We start from the raw sequence: 23,611 nt of genomic DNA, 5'->3' as shown, positions 1-23,611 counted from the left end.
TGTTAATCCAATAATCTTGTTCTATTTTCCAGTGGTCGCAGTTATCGCTATTGTCGTTGCCATTGGCCCAAGGATAGCGCCTATTTCAAATTGCAGAGCACTTATGATAGCGACAAGAACAATGTGAATCACAATTTGAATGGCAATGTTGAAATTGAAGTTCCTCTAACCACACGTCATCGTGCTGACATTGTCTATGGACTTCAAAAGCGTCAAAATCTGGATTCTGGTAATGTGAAAGTGGTTTACAACGAGCAACAAATTCTTGATGGCAAATACAAACGAGTGGAACAGCAGAGACATCCCATCTATAAGGACACCACAGATATTACCCTAGAGAATGACATGAAACCATTGGGCATACACTATGTGAATACAAGAGATGTACGTGATCCAAGTGGTTTGAGAGATATTAAGCACATTGAGGTCTATGAGTTGCGGAATACAAAGAACTTCAATTTGACCGGTGAGTTGCATACCCGAGCCACAATCAAGGCACAGGAGTTCAAGGTGGTGGCCATTCATCCAAATCGAGCTGTGGTCTTGACCACAAAATATGAAGATGTCAGCAGTCAGGTGGTTAGACAGCACACCAAACTGGAGTTATCGGAAACGGCTTGGATTGGCTACAATTTGGAATTGGGCAACTTTAGTAAGGTAAGTCGAATGGGGAATAACTTTAAGAATCATAAAGTTTTAACTCTCTTTTTATTTTATTCTACAGTTTGGCAATGAATCCCAAAGCTTTGCCTTGGAAATCTTTTATCCCAAACGCAATTTATCGACTAGTGGTGCGTATTATGTGACCGATAATCACTTCAATTCCGATTTGGCCTTTAAATGGGCTGGCGAGGATTACTATGAGCAACCCAAGGCTATACGCAGCAAATTGCAATGGACTGCTGAGCCATTGGCCAGAGGAGATCGCGATCATCAGACATTTGCTCTGACCGTTTCTCATCCATATCTCGAGAAGGATATTGATTGCAAGGCCACATATTATCGTGGCTTGGTGGACTTACTGAGAACTCACTTGACCATTAACTATTCTAATGAACCAGATCAATTGATTGTCTTGGGTGCCCAACTGAAGGATCTGTATCATCAATTGGGTCACACGAATTACACATTCAAGTTCTATGGCCAACATGAAGCTTCCCAATTGGATGTCCAATTAAATGGCACATTGGCTGCACGACCATCGTACTATAAAACCGAATCGACTGCTCACTACAAACGTGACATATTCCCGGCGAGATATGGTAAATTCTTAGCTCTACTCGATATGAACAAAAAGGAATTGGAATACGAGCGTCAATCACCTTTCCACACGGTTCGTTTGTGGCTGTTGCCAACCATGAAATACCCTCTATATGGTCTGAATGCAACTGTTTGGGATACCCCGGATACAAATCATTCGGGTTATGTCTATGTTGACTTGGCCGAACGTTATGCCCGCATGGACTTCAATTTAACTGAAGATGCCACCCAGAATTTACAAATGGTCGGCTATATACCCGATACTCGTAGTGGTTATTTGGATGTCTGGAGAAATTATGAGGAAATTCGCATCATAGATGTTAGCTCGTATCTGAAAATGAATCATTCACGTCTGATAACTGGACGCTTCCATTGGCGACCCACCATCAAGAGTGAACTGAAGCAGAAAATCAGTGGAGTAGGCAATTCCATTTATAACTCCTTCTCGGATGGCATTGATTTTTGGATTAAATCAGTATACACGGAATCTGTAGAATCAGTTGGCGTAGTTTGGAGCACAGCTAAGGAATATAATAAGCAATTCATCGATGATATTGGACAGTTAAGTGTTTTGGATGAAGACTTGGAGGATCTACGTCTATTTGTCAATCAATCGTATGAGGCCAATGATTTCTATATCAAGGATGTGGTCAATTTCACATTGACTATTCTCGATGAGTTGGCCATACGTGATCATATTGAATCACTACCGAAAATCTTCTCCGAATTGTGGCAAGCCATGGGTGATTCGGGTAAAGCCTTACGCAACAGCATTGTCTGGCTAATAGAGACCATTAAGACCACCTACAATAATCTATTGGTGGCTGTTAGCCGTTTCTTCCATGGTGAGAGTTTAACATACATTTCAACGCTAATGGAAAAGGGTATCGAAAAGTATGACAAATTTGTTAAGGAATTGCATATCAAGTTTATTAAATACATTGAAAACTTGTGGCACAAGACCTGGACTCTGGCCGAGAATCATTGGAAGAATGTACTAAAACGTTTCGAGCCGCATATGTTTAAATTCATAAGTTTCGTAGAGACAACAGCCTGGGATCTGAGCAAAGAAGTTTTCGATTTCATCTATAAACGTACCAATGAATTGGCCGAGTCCCCGTATTTCAATAAGGTTTCCAGTTTCACAGCCGACGCTGAACGTTTGTATCGCGATTTTAAGGCCAATGATGCCATTACGAATATCAAAAAGTATTCAACTCTGGCCTGGAATTTCGTCAAAGAGAAATACTTTAAATTGGTGCCATTTGGCGCCGAGTTGAATGAGGTACTTACCGAAATCTGGCAGGAATTGAAGGAACTGGAGAAAATTGAGCAAGTGCAGCTTATGGTACAAAAGTATTATGAAATTTTGGCTCGACTCGATTGGATAGCCGATGAATTGCAATTGGAACATCGTTTGCATCAGATTTATGGTTTGTTGAGAAACAAATTCCGCAACTATGCCATGAATGCCCTGGAAACGGCTGACATGTATAGAGAGGCAAAGACGAAGTTTGTCTTCGATCCCGAAGTGGGTATAATCGATTTGGAGCAAAAGTTACCCATGTCTTGGCATGCCTTCAATGAGACACCCAAATTTGAGGAGATACCCGAATATAAGGTTTTGTCGAAAGTGCAATCTTTCCTATCGGAAACCAATTCATCCATAATCATGAAGCTCTACAATATGCGAGCCCATTTGGATCCCAAGACCTGGTTGCCACCCTATTATTGTAAGTAATTTGAATATTTGTGTATGGACTATAACTTAAGGCTATATTATCCTTTTTTTCCAGCACGAGCTTTGTTAATTGACTCTCGTCATTATATGACATTTGATCAACGTTTTGTTGGCTTGAATTTGAACTACGAAGAGATCACAAATGGTAGACGAAATCCCCAATGCAGTTATCTGTTGGCTCACGATTTCTTCAGACGAAACTTTACTTTACTCTTAGAGCCTGGAGTAAGTTGAAGAGAAATTGAATTAAATTTAATAATTTCTAATAAACTTTCTCTTAGGCCCAGCCACAAGCAGGACGTGTTAAGGAAGACTTCTCCACACGCAAGTTGAGTTTTATAGCCAATGGGCAATTAATAGAAATTGATTTGGGTACAGATGTAAGTTTTTAATCTACAATCATATTTAATCGATAATAATGTTTATATTTGTCTTCAGCATATCAGCATAAATGGCAATCCTCAGCCAGTTTTACCTTTGAAATTGGATGCGGTTACCATTTACCGAGAATTGGATGTTCTATCTATCACTTCGGATACTCAGTTTAGTTTGCATTGCAATGTCCAATTTGATCTTTGCTGGTTCGAGGTTAGCGGTTGGTATTTTGCCAAAACAGCTGGTCTATTGGGGACTCTAAATAACGAACCTTTTGATGAGTATACCATGTCGAATAGCCTGATAACGAATCAAACTGAAGAGTTTACAGACTCATGGAGTTTGCAGCATTGCAAGCAAACGCAAACAGCCAAGAGGCAAGAAATCAGCAAGGAGGTTCATGAATTGTGTCATAGTTTCTTCCGCACTGGAATCCTATCGGCCTGTACCGCCGTACTCGATCCCGCGCCCTTCTATGAAATGTGTCTCGATCTGGGCATGAAATCTCAGCCCATACGCAAGGATCATCCGGCGGTGAAGGGAGCATGTGCTGCTGCGTTGGCTTACATTGAGACCTGTACGGCCATGAAGGTGCCCATGCGAGTGCCCACACAATGTGTTTTGTAAGTGCCACACAGGAATATTGTTCTCAATGAGAAACTTAACAAGATTACCTTCCCATTTAGCTGTCAGTTATCAAATGGTTCGTATGTGCCAGAGGGAACTTTCATGGATTTGACTGGCGCTGATATACCCCAAAGTAGTGATGTTGTCTTCATAGTGGAGGCCAAGGACTGTAACGCCAATTTGAAAGAATCAAAGAACATTTTAAGTGTTGTCTCCAGCATTGAAGAGCAATTGCAGGCAGCCAAGTTGACCAATAATCGGTAAGGAGTTAAGAAATCTTATCAGGAAAGGAAAACGCTTTTAACTTGATCTTTCTTTCCTTAGCTACGCTGTTGTGGCCTTTGGCGGTGCTTCACCGTATGAGAAACAGCGTACCATTATCTATGAGCGCAATGTCTTTACCAGCAAGCCAGAGCTATTGGTCAATTACTTTGATCACATCAGCACGGGAAATAATGGTAGCAGTGACATCACTCAGGCCATTCATGCAGCTGCTCAATTGAATTTCCGTCCGGGTGTATCGAAGACATTCATTCTGTTATCCTGTAGCAGCTGTGCCGCAAAGGATATGCGCTATGATTATACCTCCATTTTGCAGTATATGCAAGAGGAGGGCGTCAATTTGCATATTCTAGCCGATACGGAATTCGATTTTGAACGTACACGTAAACTGCGTCACTTCTTTGGCTTGGATCGCGAGTTGGTCTATTCGAAGCGTTTCCCCGAGGGAGATGCTGAGACACGCAAACAGGTGCATATACCGAAGAGTAATCTGGGCATTTGCACTCCCTTGGCCTTGGAGACTGGCGGCTCAGTGTTTAGTGCCCGAAAATTGGCACCAGAACGTAAATATCCGATCAAACGATTTGCCACCATATTTGCCAAACGTGTGGCACAAAGTGCCACGCCCAGTAGTACACAGAGATGCGAGTGCTCGGCCTATAATACGGGAGTGGCTTATGTCTCTTGTTCGCCACGCTCATTGCCCGAGGAGAACGGAAGTCTCGATGAATATGTAAGTAGAAAATATGCCAAGTATATGGAGAATTTATCTAATGGTGAGGTTTTTTTTCATTTCCAGGACGATTTCAATGATTGGGAATGGGATGATGAAGAACTGGACGATGAAGCCTAAACAGAAACTTCTGTTTAATTAGTTCATATTAAACGATTAGTTAGTTAGTTTAGTTATGTGAAAGCGAAATGTAAAGTTTTTTATAATAATAATGATACACACACAAACACACACCAACAAACACAACACCATGCATAACCAAATAAACTACATATAAATATTTTGTAAAAAAAAATTAAAAGCAATTCTTCGAATACTCTCAGTATTATTACTACATTACATTGATGAATATTTTTCAAGTACTGCATTTTAGAGTTTTAACAAGTAAATAGTTTTATTTAAGAGTTTGAGCTTAGACTTTCCCTAATGCATATATTTCTGTCCTTTTGTTTTAATATACAATATTTCTTAATTAAGTATTTTTATCTTCATCCTTATTTCTAACTTGTTATTTTTTTTTGTGTTTTCAAGCTCAGGTCTACCGCTCTTACAAGATTTGTTAGACGTCAGAAAATCTTCCTCTATAATTTCTATAGAAAGTAGCATTTCGAAAACAAACAAGGTTCTTGGAAGAGTTGAAATGAGATATTAGGTTAAAATAAACAGATTTTCTGGGAAACTTTCTATGGAAAAGTAGATTTAGTTTTTCATTCAAAAAGTCTCAGAAATTTTAACTGCTTAAAGGTCACAAAATCTTAATTATTTACTGCGACTTGAAGTTTTCAGTAGATCATTTATCTCAGAATTTAAAATAAACCAATTTAGACTAATGTTAGTTATTCACTTTGCCTAATCTGCAAAGCTTATCAAAACTAGGTATACATAGGTAAAGTATGAGAAATATGCAAACAAAAATAAATACAATTTTCATTTCAACCCATCAATAAATTTTCTTTAAAATGAAAAAAATCTTTAATGTTTTGTCTAGACTCTAGACCCTCAAGCTAGATACTAAATTAAGTTAAATAGGTTAAAAAATGTTGCCCATTAAATCTTTACCAACTTATTGATATGATTTCCTTCAAATAATAATAGTAATAATGGGTAAGTGCAAATGAAAAATTCATTTTTCCAATTGCTCTTAAAAGATTGCATACAACAATGTTTTTTATACCCTTGCAAAAAGGGTATATATGGTTTTTGGAAAACAATGTGCTAAGTAAAAGAAGTAAGCATTTTCGACTTTTTGATGACAACGAGAAGAGATCAGTGTGGATCGAGCCAATATATCTTATAGCTTACATCAAACGAAAATAACAGGCGAAAACATGGAGAACCTAGTATTTAGTCCTGTTTTTTTTTAAAAATCCAGCTTACACTGTATATTTTTTGCTCTCTAAAAAAGACTAACACAAAAACCAGAAAAAGTATACAAATTTCAGTACTTATAAAGTTAGCCTGGCCCATATCGTTTCTATTATGCAATGAACCGAATTGTTGGATTTCCAATGCCAATTTCAATTACGATCTCTTTGCAACTAGCATCCTCTAACATTGTATGCACCCAACTAAAATGAAATGAGACATGAGACATGCCTGACCAGTTTTTGGTTTCCGCTTCAAATTCAAGCCCATTGCCTGGCCCATGCCCATTTGGTTCATTCATTGTTTGTGCAAATCTGAGAGACTCTGATGATTAAAAGTGGTCAAACAGCCTGTTGCAGATGGTAACTGACTATGACTATCACTTTTGCTAGAGTTGGTTATGCTAGTGCTATTACTACTCCACGGTTGACGGAAGCAACTGCAGAACTCTCAAGTACGGCTAACAACCTTAACCCCAAACCTGGGCCAGTTTCCCCATTCACTTTGCAAGTTGCCACTTGCCACTTGCCACTTGCCACTTGATATCGCCACCACTAGTTGAACCCAATTTTGTTGATATAGCATTTCCCGAATCATAATGAAAATTATGCGAGCCAAATTGTAATATAATACTTTCTATTTCAATGTTATGGTTACATCAACTCTCCTGGCAAAAAAAAAAGAGAAAAAAAAACACAAATGAAAATCTTTCACTTTTTTTTTTGGTTTTTTTGTTTATAAGCAGCAGACAGAGGGCAACTGTTGGCATTGGTTAGGCGAGTTCCGGCAAGACAACGACAAAGACCACGACAACAGCTGCATCTAAAAATGTGGAGATTTGTAAGTTAAAGCAATTCAAATCCAATATTTCAATGACCATTCAAATTATCCCTTTTTGCAGCTGTTAATCTGTAGCTTACACTTGATTTATGCCTCAGATCATGGAGGCGAAGGCATTGGAGATGGTCACTACGGAGCAAGTGGTGGGGGAGGAGGCGGCGGCGGGGGTGGTGGAGGACACTATCATCATCAGGGTACGCCCACAACATATTCGGAAATCTCTAAGCATGTACCCGTTCATGTTATCGAGAAAATTCCACTTCCTATACCCCATCCCGTGGCTGTAAAGGTTCCAAATGTCATTCATTTGCAAATACCAGAACCCTATGCCGTTCATGTGCCTGTCCAGCAGGAGATTCAGGTGCCAGTCTATAAAATTGTACCAGAAATCACAGAAAGAAAGATACCCTACACAGTGGAGAAACCGTATCCTGTGGAAATCGAGAAACCGTATCCCGTTGAGGTAATCAAACAGATTAAAATTCCGGTGCCGAAACCGTATCCAGTGCCAATAACCATCTACAAACACGTGTTGCATAAGGAACACGGTTGGTAATCGATTCGACGAGTATTAAATAAGTGTCCCCTAGGCCAGTTTGAAAAATTGTTAATATTAAAAGAGTAAGAATATGTAATCTTATCGTTTAATTTAATAAGTATTGTAAAAAATGTTGTGCAACAAATTAAATAACGATTATAAATACTAGATTGTTCCTTTAGCCAGATATGTTTTACTATTATCTACTAGTATATTTGGCATTATGGAATCGAAATTGAATCACTTTAAATCAAATCAACTGAATTTGTTAATGGTAACAGCTTATAATTTCTTATTAATTTTATTAAACGCCAGCAAGCAAGAGCTTCTCCCACTTTTATGGGTTTAAGTACTTACATAATTATAATTCTTAGAAGTAAATAAAGGAAATGATTTTCACAAACTTTAAAATTAACAAATAATTCACTTGAAAACCCACAAAAAGCTTAAATTTAATTTAGACTTATTGGCTAGTTTTTCCTTTTTTTAAGAATTATGCAAGTGCTTACTTTGGAATCGAGTGTTTTTAAAAATATTATAGATTCCATTCCATATTATTATGTCCCATCTTAAACATAAGGCGACTATTTTATTTGTAAAGCAATTAAAATTATAAATATAAAATATAAATTGACTTTTCAATTAACAAAATGTAATTTTACTTAATAATTGACTAACCACACCCTTTACCTGAAATTTAGAGATACTTTTTTCAATCCTGACCCATTTTTATTTCCAATTTTAAAATAACAAATTAATCGCAAATTTAATTTTTTAAAATATTTGGGACATAAGCTAATAAAACTAACTTACTTACTATAAGCTAAGAAAACAAAATTCATTTTTTGCATGTTTATTTTTATGTGAAGAACTAATAATATTTTAAAATTCATTGCTGGCATTATACACAAAATAAAATTACACATAATATACACAATAATATTTAAAGCCTTGAAATAAACTAATTACATTAAATATCCTTTTTTTTTTAAGAGATTGTTGTAAATATTTAGACATATCTTCATAAAGGCCTACAAAGTGAAAGCATTTTAAATATTTGCCTTCAGTAAAAACTAATTGATAAAATGAAAAATTGGAATTCATATTTTTGTAAACACTTTTCAGCACCCTCAATCAAGTTCAATATTCTGAAGAAGATTATTTTAAAAACTATTTGACATATAAACATGAAATGAATGACAGTTGAATTGTTTAAATTTAAAAAGGACATCTCAAAAGACTGTTGAAAGCTTGCGATTTGGAATTTAAGGATATTTTTAATGCTTAATGTCCCTGTATAAAATCCCAGACAAAAACCTAAAACTCTTGCTTAAAAAGCTTTGATTACGCCATAAAGTGGCACAGCTTCTCTATATACCATAGCTTTTTTTGGGAGCTTTACCTCTGTTTGAATAATGGCGTTAAGGTGCGTATACACCATCAGAGAGTACAGATTGACTTGTGATGAAATTTATATATCCATATACATACATATATATCTCAAGGTGCGGATATGTGTAAATGTATGTGTTTGTATGTTGTATATACAAGCTAAGAAAGTTCGTTAAACTTTTGTGAATGGCTTGTTGTTGTACCTAGTGAGACAGTTTGACTGACTGACTGACTGACTGACAGACAGTCTTTCTGCCTATTGCTGACTTAGCTTGAAAAAAAGGCCAAGTTTTCACCTGCTAGCCGATGACGTGCCTGAAATGTGCGCACACTCTTCAAGCCACTATGTCGTGAGCTGTTATGTTTAATATGTCTCATGTCCTTGGTGAAGGATGTGTGGCAGGATATGAAATTCTCTATTGGATGGTTGATAACGCAACGACATACGTGTATAGTGGCCTTTGATTTATAATACTAAGACTGTTGCATACATTTGCGGCGATCTAATCAATTTTGTCAGGCAGTCAGTCAGTCAGTCATTTAGTCATTCACTCATTCAGTCAGTCAGTCAATCAACCGCAGCTGGTACAAATTATTTATGCACAAGTTGTAGCAAACACAACACTATGCACAAAATGTATCCATAAGATACGTGTTGCGAAATTTAATTTCATTTACACACTCTCGCACACACACACACACACACACACACAACGAAACACATACGCACTCAAATGAAATAACTTGGGCATTTGTTAAGCAAATCTCTTTTTGTTTCATTTCTAGTCAAAAGTTGAGCAGAAAACTTTTGCCGACTGCCAATGTAGGAAAATTTATTTAAATGAGAAAATCCATCATAGACATCAACATATGCAAAAGTAGAAACAATTAGAAAACACCAAAATATTTTCTTTCATCTTAATTAAATTGCAGCAGCAAGGAAAGAAATTGCCAAAAGAAACTTAAATTTAAGAATAAACATGTTCATATTCAATAAAAATCCATAAAAAATGATTTTATTATTTTTATTGAAATGCTTAATTTATTGTATGCAATTCGCATAATTCGATTGCCTATTATCATTTATTGTTAATCATTTGGAAATTATCTAATTGCATTAAGGCCCATGGGAATCGAAAGTGTTGTGGGTCAGAGACAGACTAAAATATTTGCTTGCAGTTTAAATTTACCATTATATATGTAGCTAGAATAAATTTATGGTCCAATGATTTGTATGTGAAAAGTTAAATGTTACATAATTGAATGCCTCATTTGCTAATTTGATGAAAGGAATTTGCAGCATGCAACAAAGGGCATAGCGAATTATAATTAATTAATTATTTATTTGCAATTTGACAAAAGATGTGTTGCACAAACAAATTACATAAAAGAGCTTAAGTGCTCCTTAAAAAACGAAACAAAAATTAAACAAATGGAATGTGTAAAATCATAATGTTTTCATATCATAATTTTAGGGTATTAATGAATAAAAGCTGAAATCTAATTATGTAGGTTTTATAAAAATTGAGACAAGACTTTATGCATTTAATCTGAAATTGATTTAATTTTTTTATAGCGTATAATATATTTGTTAGATCTTCTCTTTTGTCTTATGTAATAATATTTATTCTTTAATAATTTAATTAATTTGAATAATTTGATTTGATTTGATTTTGTTCTCAACTCAAATCAAAATGAAGTTTCTAATCATCTTTTGTTCGGTTTGTGCCCTTTTCGGTCTGAGCTATGCCGCCAAAAATCGTAAGTCTAAACTTTTCGGCTAGGTTAAATTAGATTAAAAATCTAACTTAATAACCAAATTCCCCCCTCCAGGAGAGGAATGGTAGGTCCTGTTATCATGTGCTACGCTTATTTTCCAAGTTGGTCATATTATGAGTTTTATATATTTTTATTTAAAGAAATTATTTAAATTTAAAAGGCTACAAAAAATAATTAAATTGTCTATGCACATTAACATTCCTTTGTTATTTTACAATTCGATCTGGATTATATTGAAATAGTTTGTTTCCAAGTGCACATATATACTTACAATCACATGGTAATCTAAATATGATCTAAAACTTCAAGCTACACTAATATAATAGAAAAATCAAAATAGGTATATTCCACCTATGTCAAAGTTTATATACGCTTACAGTCTCTGACTTTAACTTTTAATTAAGTTTCAAATTCTTTTTTTGTGCCTTATATATGTAAATGTATGTTTGCGAAAATTATCTGGTCAAAATCACAATTTTGTTTACTTTAATGTCAGTCCCCATCGGTCTCTATATTCCATAAATCTTGGTTTTTCTGTCAGATTACTTTGCTGAAATTGATCATAACTTGAAGATATTATGCCTTATTGACAGTTATAATCAATGAAAAGAACATAAGTTTTTTTGTTGTAGATTTTTCTACAACAAAATATTTCCATTCTATTCTCTAGAGTTTCTAGACCCTTGGATTTTGGCCACATAATAACTATTATGTTACTCCTTGTAAGGGTATAACAAAAAAAAAAAAAAGCATTTCAACAAATTTATTTTCTTGAAATTTTTCTATAAATTTTCTCAAACTTCAAAAAACCTAGTCAGTCGCTTTTTTCTAATCGCCTTAAACAACTAAAAATGAAGTTTCTTACCATAGTTTGCTTAGTGTGCACATATTTCTGTCTAACATACGCCGTTAAGGATGGTAAGTCTAAACTTAGGATATATTACATCAAAAATCTAACCTATTACCCAATAGCCCGTTGTATTCAGTCTCCAGGTAAAAATGGAAATGATTATATCAAATGCTCAGCTTATAGTCCAAGTTGGACATATTATGCGTCTTCCAACGAGTGCAAGTTCTTCGTATTCGGAGGCTGCGGAGGCAATGAAAACCGCTTCGGTTCAAAAGAACATTGTGAGGAAGAATGCAAAGATTAAAGAGAAATCATTATGCGAAAATTATCTTTAAATAGATATTTAATCATGCATTTGGTTTATAAATTATACATGGAGTTTCTTTTGGGGCATTTACGTACATATATGTATTATTATACCCTTGCAAAAAGGGTATATTAATTTTGGTCAGAAGTGTGCAACGCATAGAAGGAAGCATTTCCGACCATATAAAGTATATATATTCTTGATCAGCACGACGAGACGAGTTCAAATAGCCATGTCCGTCCGTCCGTCCGTCCGTCCGTCCGTCCGTCCGTCTGTCCGTCCGTCTGGATCAACGCAAACTCCTCCTAGACCGTAAGAGCTACAGAGTTGAAATTTTGCATGTAGGCTTGTATATACTGCAGACATTGTATATCTCGGATTCAGCCGGATCGGATCACTATATCATATAGCTCCCATACAAATGACAAAGTCACGAACAGTGACTTTTCTTAATAACTTCGTTATTTTCTGACCTATTGTCATGAAATTCAATATTGGTATATTAATTACACATATAAACGACTGTGCCAAATTTGATCAAGATCGGGTGACTATATCATATAGCTCCCATAGGAACGATCTTTCGAAAACAGTGACTTTTGTCAATAACTTCGTTACTTTTGACGCGATTTCAAACTAAACATTTCTTAGTTTAATATATCTGTTAATGACTGTGTCTAATTTGATAAGGACCGGGTAGCTACATCATATAGCTCCCATAGGAACGATCGGTGGAAAACAGTGACTTTGATCAATATCTTCGTTATTTCCTATGCTAAGATTGTAGGCCGTTCTTTCGGATACATTAGCCCTTTTAGCTTAAACGTTTTTCCACTTTGATGGCTATAAAGGTAAGGAAAGAGTTACCAAAAAAATTGCAAGGGTATACAAACTTTGACGTGGTCGAAGTTAGCCCCGGCCCTCTGGTTATTCTTATTATATATGGAGTTTGACAGGCTAAGCCAGACTTAATGACAGGAGATCTCGTAAGTTCACAAAGACAAGGCTGTCCAGGCTTTGCATTATATTTTGTATATGTTGAAAACATAACTAGCAAAACTAATTTCAGATTTTCCGATTTGCTAGTTAATTTGTGAAATAATCGCTCTACCTTAAAAAAAAACAAAAAAAAAAACACAAAAACAAACAAAATTCTTCATAATTTATTTTTTATCGTTATATTATATAATGTTTTTAAAGTTTAAGCTGAACTAATCAAATTAAAATAAAAATTTGTTACACAAAAATTGTTATAAATATTTGTTAAAATTCATAGATTTATTTTCACTTGGTGCTCTGAACTCAAAGCAAAATGAAGTTTCTAATCATATTTTGTTCGGTGTGTGCCCTTTTTGGTCTGAGCTATGCCGCTAAAAATCGTAAGTCTAAACTTTTCGGCTAGGTTAAATTAGATTAAAAATCTAACCTAATAACCAAATACCCCCCTTGCCAATAGCCATTTGTTATCAGCGTCCAGGTCAAAAAGGAGGTCCTATCACGTGCTTCGCTTCTTTTCCAAGGTGGTCATATTATTTTTTTTCTAACGACTGCAGGAAATTTACCTACGGCGGCTGTTACGGCAATGCAAATAAATTCGAAACCAAGGAACAATGTGAGGCAAATTGCAAAGTTTAAGAAGAAATCGTTATGTCAAAATGATCTTAAAATATATATAGCGGTTCATTTGTTTGGTTTATAAATTTTAGATAAGAGTTACCTTTGGGGCATATACATAAATATTCTAATTATATATGCAGTTTGACAGGCTTATAACCGCCGACAAAATATATAAAAAATATATTGTTGTGGGCAAAAAATTATGAATAATGAAAGATAATTACATTATTATAAATTTTAGAATTAATTTTCGAATTATATATTGCCTGAATGTCACGTGGACTAAGCCAGCCTTAATGCCAACAGATCTCGCAAGTTCACAAAGACAAGGTTGTCCAGGTTTTGCATTATATTTTGTATATGTTGAAAACCCAACTAGCAAAACTAATTTCAGGCTTTTCGATTTGCTAGTTAATTTGTGAGATAATCGCTCTACCTTGAAAAAAAAAAAAACACAAAAACAACACATTATTATACCATACACCCATAGGGTGAAATGGTATATTAAAGTCGCCAAAATGTATGTAACAGGCAAAAGAAAGCATTTCCGCATACCCCACAAAGTATATATATTCTTGATCAGGATCAACAACCGAGTCGATCTAGCCATGTCCGTCCGTCCGTCCGTCCGTCCGTCCGTCCGTCCGTCCGTCCGTCGGTCCGTCCGTATGAACACCTAGATCTCGGAGACTATAAGAGCTAGAGCCATCAAATCTGGTATGTTTGGTATGTAAATATATAGAGTTCAATGGAATTTTGGCCACGCCCCCTTACGCGCCCAGAATTCACATAAAACTCTTTTTCTTAAAAAGTATAACAGATAGAGACATCAAATTTGGTTTATATACTCGTTTAGTTAGCGCGCAGAAAATAGTTGTTCCAACTTTTTGCCACGCCCCCTTCCGCCCCCGCAATTCACATAAAACTAAAAGTGGGCGTGGCAACATATTAAAATATATATATTCTGCGCACATACTAAGCCAATATACATACTAAATTTGGTGACTTAAGCTTTGTTAGTTTTCGAGAAAATCAGTTTTCTTTAATTTTCGGGGGCGGAAATGGGCGTGGCAAAACTTTTAAATAGTCAATATTTGCACGCCTATTAAGCTAGCTTACATACCAAATTTAATGTCGGTAGCTTACATAGTTTTTAAGAAAATCTGTTTTTTAAAATTCCGGGGACGGAAGGGGTCGTGACAAAAATTTGAAATAAACTTGATCACTCTACATACTACACGAGTCTACATACCAAATTTGGTGGCTCTAGCTTTTACAGTCTCCGAGATCTAGGTGTTCATACGGACAGACGGACATGGCTAGATCGACTCGGTTGTTGATCCTGATCAAGAATATATATACTTTGTGGGGTATGCGGAAATGCTTTCTTTTGCCTGTTACATACATTTTGGCGACTTTAATATACCATTTCACCCTATGGGTGTATGGTATAAAAAAATTCTTATAAAGTTACTTGTAACTGAAAAACAAGGAAATATACATTGATTCTTAGGTATGATTTAGATTTGATTTGTTAGAGTGATTTGTTAGAGTTAACAAATCAAATTTCTACATACTCAATTCATAAAGCCTATAGAATGTTTACTTACTTCAGATACTTAAAATAATTATACACAAGAAATAAATGCTAGGGTATATCCAAGTCGAGACAGAAACTTCTGTTTTACTTATTTGTTAGTCTTAGAAATTAGATATAGAAATTTATAAAGACGAAAGTAAATGCTACAATTTGAAGTCAATAATATGGTTAATTCTTTAATTTAATTCAGTTTAAAAATATTCCCCCTTCCAACTTTAATTTATTTGGTCTATTATTAAACATTAAGAAAAGGATAAATGCAAAAAACCAATCCTTAGCTAACACAAATGATAGGTTTGGTTACGTTATTGGTAAAGTGCACATATTAAACTAAATTTTCTTCAAAGCATTTTGGTCTTAGGTGGTATTAATTTTAATGAAGAACTAGTTTAGAAACTTTGTGTGCTTTGGCACGACAAATTTACATTCAGGTCACACACACACACACACATGCTGACAGAAAGAGAGAGAAACGGAGTGTGAGTGAGAGCTAGAAAATTGACCTAGCCACAAAATGTCCTTGCATTAAAACGTAATTCAATGAAACTGTTTGAAAATCGAAATCAGTCATGCAGTTACAAGTGCAGAACAGTTTCGGAAAACTAATTACAGCATTAGGTGATTAGTTGAGAGGAGTTGAGGCCAAAGTTCTTCACAACAGGTAAATTATAGAATGGATTTTACTGTTCGCTTTTGTGGTCGATGCTAACGATGATGATGATGATGCGAAGAAGAGGATGGTGGTAAACCAATCAATAATTTTGCCGCAGGCATTTTTTAAATTTTTCCTTGTTCCAAAAGTGATATGTATGAACTGTGTTGATGAAATGAATGCAAAGGATGCCAAGGATTGTGTCCAACCCATCAAAGGAGTCTCTTCATTCACACCACTTTACACTTCATTAGACTCATGGGCGACACTTTTGTGTTGTACCTCAAGCTATTCCCTATGTGTATGTGTGTGTGTGTTTTTTTTCTCTCTATTGGTTGCCAGTTTAAAAATAAACAAATTCTTCTTCTTTTGCATTATTCATACCTCCAAATCAATGAACAATTAATTAATTCAGCGTAAATAATAATTTAGCCAATGGTTTGAGTCTTGACTAAAACTGTTTCGCCATCTATTTATATACATACTTATGTATATGTATGTGTATTATCGTCAGCAACGTCATCTCCATTATCTTCATCCACATCGTCATCATCATCATCATTGTCATAGGGATACATTTTTTTACTTTTCTCCCACAGGAAAGTTCATCAAAGTCAAGCACAGACTGTAGCAAATGCCAGGCCCAGGCACAGGACCAGGAGCAGAACCAGGACCAGGACGAGAAGTATTCCTGTCTCTACATGCCAAGGAAGTTGACACATGTGACAGCTGTATGAGGTGTATCCGTGTATGTTTGTGCGTTTTTGTAGAGGAAATTTATTTTCATTACATTTCAACACCCAACAGTTTCATACTCTTTTAAGATGTCGATTCGTTTGACTATTTGACTGGCAAGCTTCCGTTTAAGTTTCCCGTTTCTCATTTCCCATTTTCTCATATTTATGGAAAATTTTGTTTAAACCATACGTCTGTACACATATACATGTATATTTATAAGCCAAGTTAGTGCCATAAAAATACAATTAAGTTTAATTAATTCAACCAAAAAAAAAGTAAATACATACGTATATATTTTCTACATGTGGATAAAACTTTTTTCGTTTATCCTCTTTTTTTCCCACATTCACACACACACACACAAATACACATGTGGCGCAAATTTGGCATCTCATTTTATAGCCTCAATTCTCAAAGAGGGGTACTTGGTAAAGTGAATGGCATTGTTGGGGGAGGCAGTTGATAGGGCGAGGATGGAGAGGGGGCGACAGAGTACGAGTAAGAGCTTAGTATTGTAAATTTGTTTGGATTGCTGCGCCTGGTTGGGTTAAGCTCATTGGCTAAAAGAGAGTTTCAGCTTCTGCTTTGGCTGTAATGCCAAATGCTCTGACAATTTAATTTGCATTTTACGTGGCCAACATAACCTGCTATATATGTATGTATGTACATAGTATGTATTCTATTCGATTGGTTTGGCTTTCTCTCCGTCTCTTAGTCGTCCCCCCTTACCTAAATGTGAATTAGGGCCTGGTAAATTCAATTGCTACGTTTTGACTTTGGGTTTGGCTTATTGTGGATAGAATTTTCTATGGCCTAGACTGTAAGTCAATTGTAATGCATATTGAATATTGAATTTGGTTGAAATTTATTTAAGTTAACTGAATGCACAATTAGATTTGCTTACTTATAGACTAAATATTTAAAACGTCAATATTATTTATTGCATAATTCTAGGCATAACCATAAAATCAATAGAAATGGAGACGAATTGGCTTTGAAAGTTCTTTGAAACTTATGTAACAATAATATGTAGCTTTAGTGACTCTTTTTAATATATGAATACATATTTGGTATAAAATGTAATATATCCTAAAGCTTAAATTAGCAATATGCCAGCCTTACCTATTAGATCTGTTTAGTATTGCAATTGGCTAAAATACGAAGAGGTTAATTAAATTTAATTAAGGCTGGCCACAGAAGTAGTTTTATCCCCTACCCAGACTTTTTATAGGTATCATTACAGTATAATATCAGTCATCTCGATTAAATCTTCACTATATACTAGCTAACAATTCAAGTTTAGCTTTTATTTGGTTTACAGATCCACCGCAAGGTGAACAAATCTAAAATGATATAACTTTTAGTGTATTAACCAAATTTAAAAGAGACAGAGGCCGATTAAAAGCATAGATGAATCTAGGACTGTGAAATGGCGAAACCTTTCCCCTTAAAGTATGCAATAGACGTGAAAAGTATTCATTATTTGCAAGCTACAAGCATTAAACTATTTTTTTTATATTCCAATATTTTATATTTCAAAACTTAATTATGTTTTTCAAAATGCAAGCTCCTGGAATGCTTGTTGAATACTTTCGGTGGTGAATTTACCTCGTTCCTTCCTTTTTATCACAGTGCCGTTTCCTTCCTTCCTTCATTTTCTAAACAGTGCCAAAATGTGCAGTCCAAGTTTCTTATTTTACAGCCTCAGATCCACCTATTCTTAGGTGTTAAAATATTTAGAGTCAGCTCATTCGATATGTTTAAGCTGAAATTCTTATAGTTTTGATAAATCCCTAGGAATAGTTTAAAAAGAAAATATTTCCATATCTTAATCGATGACTTTTAAATTTACCAATTGAAATTGTGATTTAATCATCTGATTATTACTTATAACATCAAAAGCGATGATGTAAATGAAGTATCTGTTATTACAAAAATGCAATATATGTACCTTGGTTTTAACTACCCTTTTATGCAGTGAATACTTTATATAGACTATAGTCCTATAGTCGATTGTATATGCCTTTAAAAAATTTAGCAACTAACCGAATGCATATGTTAACATATATATATAAACTTAAGTCTATTGACTGACACAAAGGGTTAGTAATCTGAATTAAGCACCTTTATCGAAATCAGTAACATGTTTTTCCTTTCATTAGGAGACTTGCTAACTTTGCTTGGTTGCCTGGTTTCTTTTATATAACTGTTGGCATCTTTTGTGTTTCATACTTGCCTTTCATGGTACCCCCATAATGACGGAAGCTGTGCGAAATCCTCTTAGTCATAAACATAAACTATAAATAGCCAAAAAGCCCAAATATTTGCCATTAAAAATGCAAGCATAACAAAAGAAAACAAAAATGTAATAATAATAATAACAATTTATGAATCAATGCCCCCGAGTAAGAAGGGGTGCGGAGAGCTCTTACCGGATGCGTATACAAAAGGCAAAACCAAAAAAAAAAAACCCAAAACTGAAACTTACCTAACAATGGACATAATGACAAATCCCTGGCAAAAGTAAAAGTGGTTGGCCATTAAAGTCATAAAAGTCGCGTGGACTAAATTAGAAAGAATTCTCTACTACCACCTCCTTTTTGCCACCATGTTCAAGTCCACATCCTTCCGCCTTGGATCTCTTTTGCTTTCTCTCTCTCTAACTCTCTTTCTCTCTGTCTCTCTCTCTGTGTATCTGGGTGTTAGCATCCGCATCCCCTGCTGTTTGTATTTTATGTAGGTACACAACAATTTTAAATGACTTTGAGCAGACGACCTAAGACTGAACAACAGCATACACACACACACACACACACACACACACATACATACACAGGAGCAGCATCTGAATCAGCGAAGCAGCAGCCGAAAGTAACAGATAAGATTAAACTCACAGGCCCAGAGTGACAACAGGCCGAAGTCGATGTTGTCGTTCCCCAAGATGGCGTTCCACGCCCACAGCCACCCCCCACATCTCAATGAGCATCCCCATCGTCAACCACATTGAGTGTGCGCGCTCGTGTATGCCGTAAGCGAGTCAAGGTTAAGCTCCAAAAATTTCTCAGCATCCGTCGAATTCGTTGAGGAACTGCTAAAAACGAAGCTCAGCCATCAAAGGCAAAGATACAACAACAACAACAACGACGAGCAACAAAACCAAAAACGTATTCCAGCAATCCGGCTAACATTTTCTCTGACCAAATCTCTTGCTAGAGAAATCTCTTTGGCCCCTACACAAACTTTAGACATTTCACCATGAATGCGATTTTGGGAACCTGTCTCAATGAATTTTTCCTTGTGTTGTGCGCGTGGCATAAAGGAAGAAAAAAAACAGCTGCCTGGCTCGTAATGATTACGAGAGTTTTTATGAAAGAAAGTAGGAAGAACAAAACAAAAAAAGGTGCAGCGCTCCTAACGAAAAGGTTCTTCAGCAGCAGCAACCAAATCACCAACGCTCCAACACCCCCTGTTACAGCCCACCAAACAGCAATATCTTCATGCCCACGCCCACCTACAGGACCACTTCAACGCGCCCTTTATCATTCGCACATCGTTGGCGAAACAACAGACACAAAAAAAATCACCAAAAAGAAAGCAGAAGAAAAGTTTTCTGCTTTTTTTTGAGCAAAATAAAGTTTAGCATTTATGCGAGCTGCCTAGAAGTAGGCTATGATTTTGTTTGCCCGCTCAAATATTATACAGGAAACAATATAACATAGATGGGAAGCGAAAGCGAGAGAGAGATTAGAATAAATATGTCATAAAACGTTATGGTGAGAAGAGCAACAGAAGAGCCAGCCCACGAGCCAGAATGGCAGATAAAACGTTTAACACTCAGATTAAATTTTGTTCCTTTTTTTCCCCCAAGCATGCAATATACGAAATACACGCGATATTTTCAAATGTGTTCAATGAGACAGTAAGACTTCGAACTAAGACTTTACAAAAGACCAAAATTATATAGACTGTCTAAAAATTGGATTGGGAGTCAAACATGGATTTGTTTACTGTGCAGAATGGTCGAAAGTACTATTTCTATATATACTATTAAGTTGATAATTAATGTAGATACCCTGACCATAAAATATTGGCAAGGAATACAATTTAGTTACAGCCGTGGATCTATATAAGTCTAACAACTTGTTAACACTTAGTTTAACTGTGCAAGCTAAAAATTAAAAACCAAAAGCTTAAAGCAACATAATTAGACGGTTACTCCTTACGTCTTCTCTACCTTTGGACTATAAAGTCCTCCCATACAACTCCGTACTGAAGCCCTTCTGGACTTACGGAGCCACACTATAGGGTAATGCAAGTAATACAACATCTAAGTCATGCAAAGAGCGCAGTCGAAATTTCTGAGAACGATTACGGGGGATCCGTGGTACATATGGACCTATAACATTCAAAATGTTCTACATATACCAAGCGTAAAATCTGAAATAGGCACTCAGCAACTAAAAATAAGTACTAAAGTAATGCAAATCTAGAAGCACATGCAAATGCTCTTGCCAATTCCCATACCCGAACTAATAATCGAACTAGTCTTAAAAGACATGACAAAACAAACCAACAATAATGTGTTTGCAGCATCCCCAGGATTTAAATTAAGTACTAGACTAAGAAAAATATGTAAAACTTTTTGTTAGTCTGTAGTCTCTTTTAATATTTAGACAAGTTTAAGTTTTTCAAAAGCAGTCATTTTTTTTACCTAATTTCTACATAACCTAATTTTTGGAACTTATGCCATAAAACCTTAAAGCCTCTATAAATTGTCTGGATCATGACAATAAATATTAAACAAGCTTAAAATACAAATATAATCAAATTTTACATCATCTAATATAATTATCCATTTTGTACATGATTATAATACAAATTAATATTAATTAGTTTTTCAAAAATTAGCTTAAAACAACTAATAATAATGCCTAAAAATATGCAAACTTTGCATTTGTTGGTACTTTTATAGGAATTGGTTTAAAAAATTATACAATTGCAAAAGAAAAACTCGAAATTCATTTAAATTCCTATTAAAGTCTATGCCAAATTTCAATACTCTAGCATTTAAATTGTATTTTATGCTTCAAAATTACAATTTTCTGTGGCAATAATTTTGATAAAAATTGCTGGTCTGTGCATCTTTAAAGTAGAACCTTATCAAGATTAATCCCTTAATTTATTAATTACATTTAAAAATAATTAAATTAACATAAGATTTTTCTGGCAAGTACTTAATATGTGTGAAAATGAAATTGATAGCTCGTCTATTTGAATGATAGCTTATAAATTTATTACCCCAACTTTGAGGCTAGCTATTTGGAGTTAAAATTAGTTTAAGGAGGTTCCCATTTTACTTTTAATCAAATACAGTCTGGCGCCATTTATCTGTTATTGGCTGCTTTGGCAAAAGTGTCGCCATGTGTTGTTATTTCAAACAATTTTTCTTTTATACGTTGCGTGCCAAAATAGCGAAAATGTATGGAAAAGTCTTTGTGCAAAAGCGCATAAATCAAAAGCAAACACACACACACACACACAGACACACCTAACCCTGATATTAAACGACTGTGTGTATATGTATGGGTAATGCCGAAAAAAACTACGTGTTTGCCATATTTAAATATTATGTTAAATGAAGGGCAGATGAAGCCATCGTATCCCTTAGCCATAACCGCATACAAAGACCTTCAAACATATTGAAGTGCGTTGTTATCATTCCAATATTTGCACAATATATATGTCATTTGCCATCCTGCTCCTTTTTTATCCAGCCATCCCACTCACACACTTTAATTCGGTGCTTGCAATTAGGTGTGGTGTTTTTTGATGGCATTAAAATACAACCTTGAAAATTCTAGACACGTATATTTGCAGTATATTTTTTGGCACCACAAAAAAGGATATATGCATACACACACACACATACACATATGTATGTGTGTATGTATGTGTAATGTATGAAGGTTCCATAATGATAGACAGCTCTACTTACTCCGTCATTGCGGTTTAAATTTAGATGTTAAATATTTTCTCTAGATTAGGGTAAACAGAATGAAACGGTTTTTCTTCTTTTTCTGTTTTTGTGTGGTTTTCCATTTTTGACTCAATGATCTGGGGCCGTTCAATTTAACGTTTGAGCAAATTTCATTTTGAGCTTCATGTAGCTGAACGGCAACTTTATAAAATCACAAAAGCCAAAAAAAAAGAAAAGAGAAAAGAAAAACAGCAAAAATTTTCTGACAAAAGGGAGAGAGTGAAAAGAAGAAAAACGAGAGAAACTTGTTCTTATGTTTAACCACAACACCAAAAATAAAGCCAGCTTGAAGACTTATTTTTATGCCATGTCTTTCGTTACACTTTTATTTCATATCCTGGCTTAAGGAGGTCAACAAGGTATATAGGTTTCCTTGAATTGTATGTAACATTTGCTGAGTTTATATAAATTTTAAATGATCAGCAATAATATGAGAGTATATATGCAGTATTTTATTGTTGTAATTCCCTCTCTTCTATTTTGATCTTAAGATTTTATTAAATAAAAACATAGTAAACATAGATCTTCAAAAAAGTCTTCAAAGAAAATCTGAAATTTTCATTCCATCAATGTTGCCTTGACTTTAAATTTATTTCTCAAATAGATGACTTACTAAAACTCTCATTTCATAAATCACAATTTTTCCAATAGTTTCCAAACTAAACAATTTATTTATTATCCTTTTCTATTTAAAAAATACTTGGTAAGTTTGCTAGCAAGAAAACTAATCCGATTTCTAATCCTTTTATTTAGGACCACGAAAAATGTCGAATTGCTCCTCAAGAATTGATCCCGCTGAGATCGATGAGCGTGATATGATCGAAGATATGCGTTTTGGCCTGGAATGCGTCAACTCTGTTTGGAATCTGGTTGAAGCT

The 23,611-nt window shown here is 35.1% G+C and overlaps 3 protein-coding genes and 1 long non-coding RNA gene across 4 annotated transcripts in view; all 4 read left to right on the top strand.

Moving 5' to 3' along the window:
* Positions 1-5,249, top strand: part of LOC6642867 — a 28,377-nt gene extending 23,128 nt beyond the window's left edge. Inside the window, exons 13-20 of the mRNA XM_002065427.4 lie at positions 33-657; positions 725-2,993; positions 3,057-3,226; positions 3,283-3,381; positions 3,440-3,999; positions 4,063-4,263; positions 4,328-5,018; positions 5,085-5,249. Of these exons, the coding sequence (XP_002065463.2) occupies positions 33-657; positions 725-2,993; positions 3,057-3,226; positions 3,283-3,381; positions 3,440-3,999; positions 4,063-4,263; positions 4,328-5,018; positions 5,085-5,138 (4,669 nt within the window). The 3' untranslated portion in view covers positions 5,139-5,249. The remainder of the gene's footprint in view (positions 1-32; positions 658-724; positions 2,994-3,056; positions 3,227-3,282; positions 3,382-3,439; positions 4,000-4,062; positions 4,264-4,327; positions 5,019-5,084) is intronic.
* A 1,884-nt stretch (positions 5,250-7,133) lies between these two features.
* On the top strand, positions 7,134-7,835 carry LOC6642866 (valine-rich protein). Its single transcript, XM_002065426.2, has 2 exons — positions 7,134-7,223; positions 7,285-7,835. The coding sequence occupies exons 1-2, from the start codon at positions 7,212-7,214 to the stop codon at positions 7,777-7,779; spliced, it is 507 nt and encodes a 168-aa protein (XP_002065462.1). The 5' UTR covers positions 7,134-7,211; the 3' UTR covers positions 7,780-7,835.
* A 3,910-nt stretch (positions 7,836-11,745) lies between these two features.
* LOC26528748 (kunitz-like peptide PcKuz1) lies at positions 11,746-12,152 on the top strand. The gene is made up of 2 exons (XM_015178403.3): positions 11,746-11,850; positions 11,905-12,152. Exons 1-2 carry the CDS (start codon positions 11,784-11,786, stop codon positions 12,084-12,086), a joined length of 249 nt encoding a protein of 82 aa, XP_015033889.1. The 5' UTR covers positions 11,746-11,783; the 3' UTR covers positions 12,087-12,152.
* Positions 12,153-15,688: 3,536 nt separating this feature from the next.
* On the top strand, positions 15,689-16,940 carry LOC124460314. Its single transcript, XR_006954248.1, has 3 exons — positions 15,689-15,967; positions 16,558-16,706; positions 16,766-16,940. It is a non-coding gene; the product is annotated as an uncharacterized LOC124460314 (long non-coding RNA).
* Positions 16,941-23,611: the final 6,671 nt, after the last annotated feature.

The sequence above is a fragment of the Drosophila willistoni genome (genome assembly GCF_018902025.1).
Source record: "Drosophila willistoni isolate 14030-0811.24 chromosome 2R unlocalized genomic scaffold, UCI_dwil_1.1 Seg167, whole genome shotgun sequence".
Classification (NCBI taxonomy): Eukaryota; Metazoa; Arthropoda; class Insecta; order Diptera; family Drosophilidae; genus Drosophila; species Drosophila willistoni.
Note: the sequence above shows the minus strand (reverse complement) of the source record. Positions and strands in the feature narration are given on the sequence as shown.

Coding starts and splice junctions, on each gene's coding strand:
- LOC26528748 (XM_015178403.3), top strand. CDS start 11,784: ATGAAGTTTCTTACCATAGTTTGCTTAGTGTGCACATATTTCTGTCTA. Junction 11,851..11,904: donor AACATACGCCGTTAAGGATG/GTAAGTCTAAAC, acceptor ATTACCCAATAG/CCCGTTGTATTCAGTCTCCA.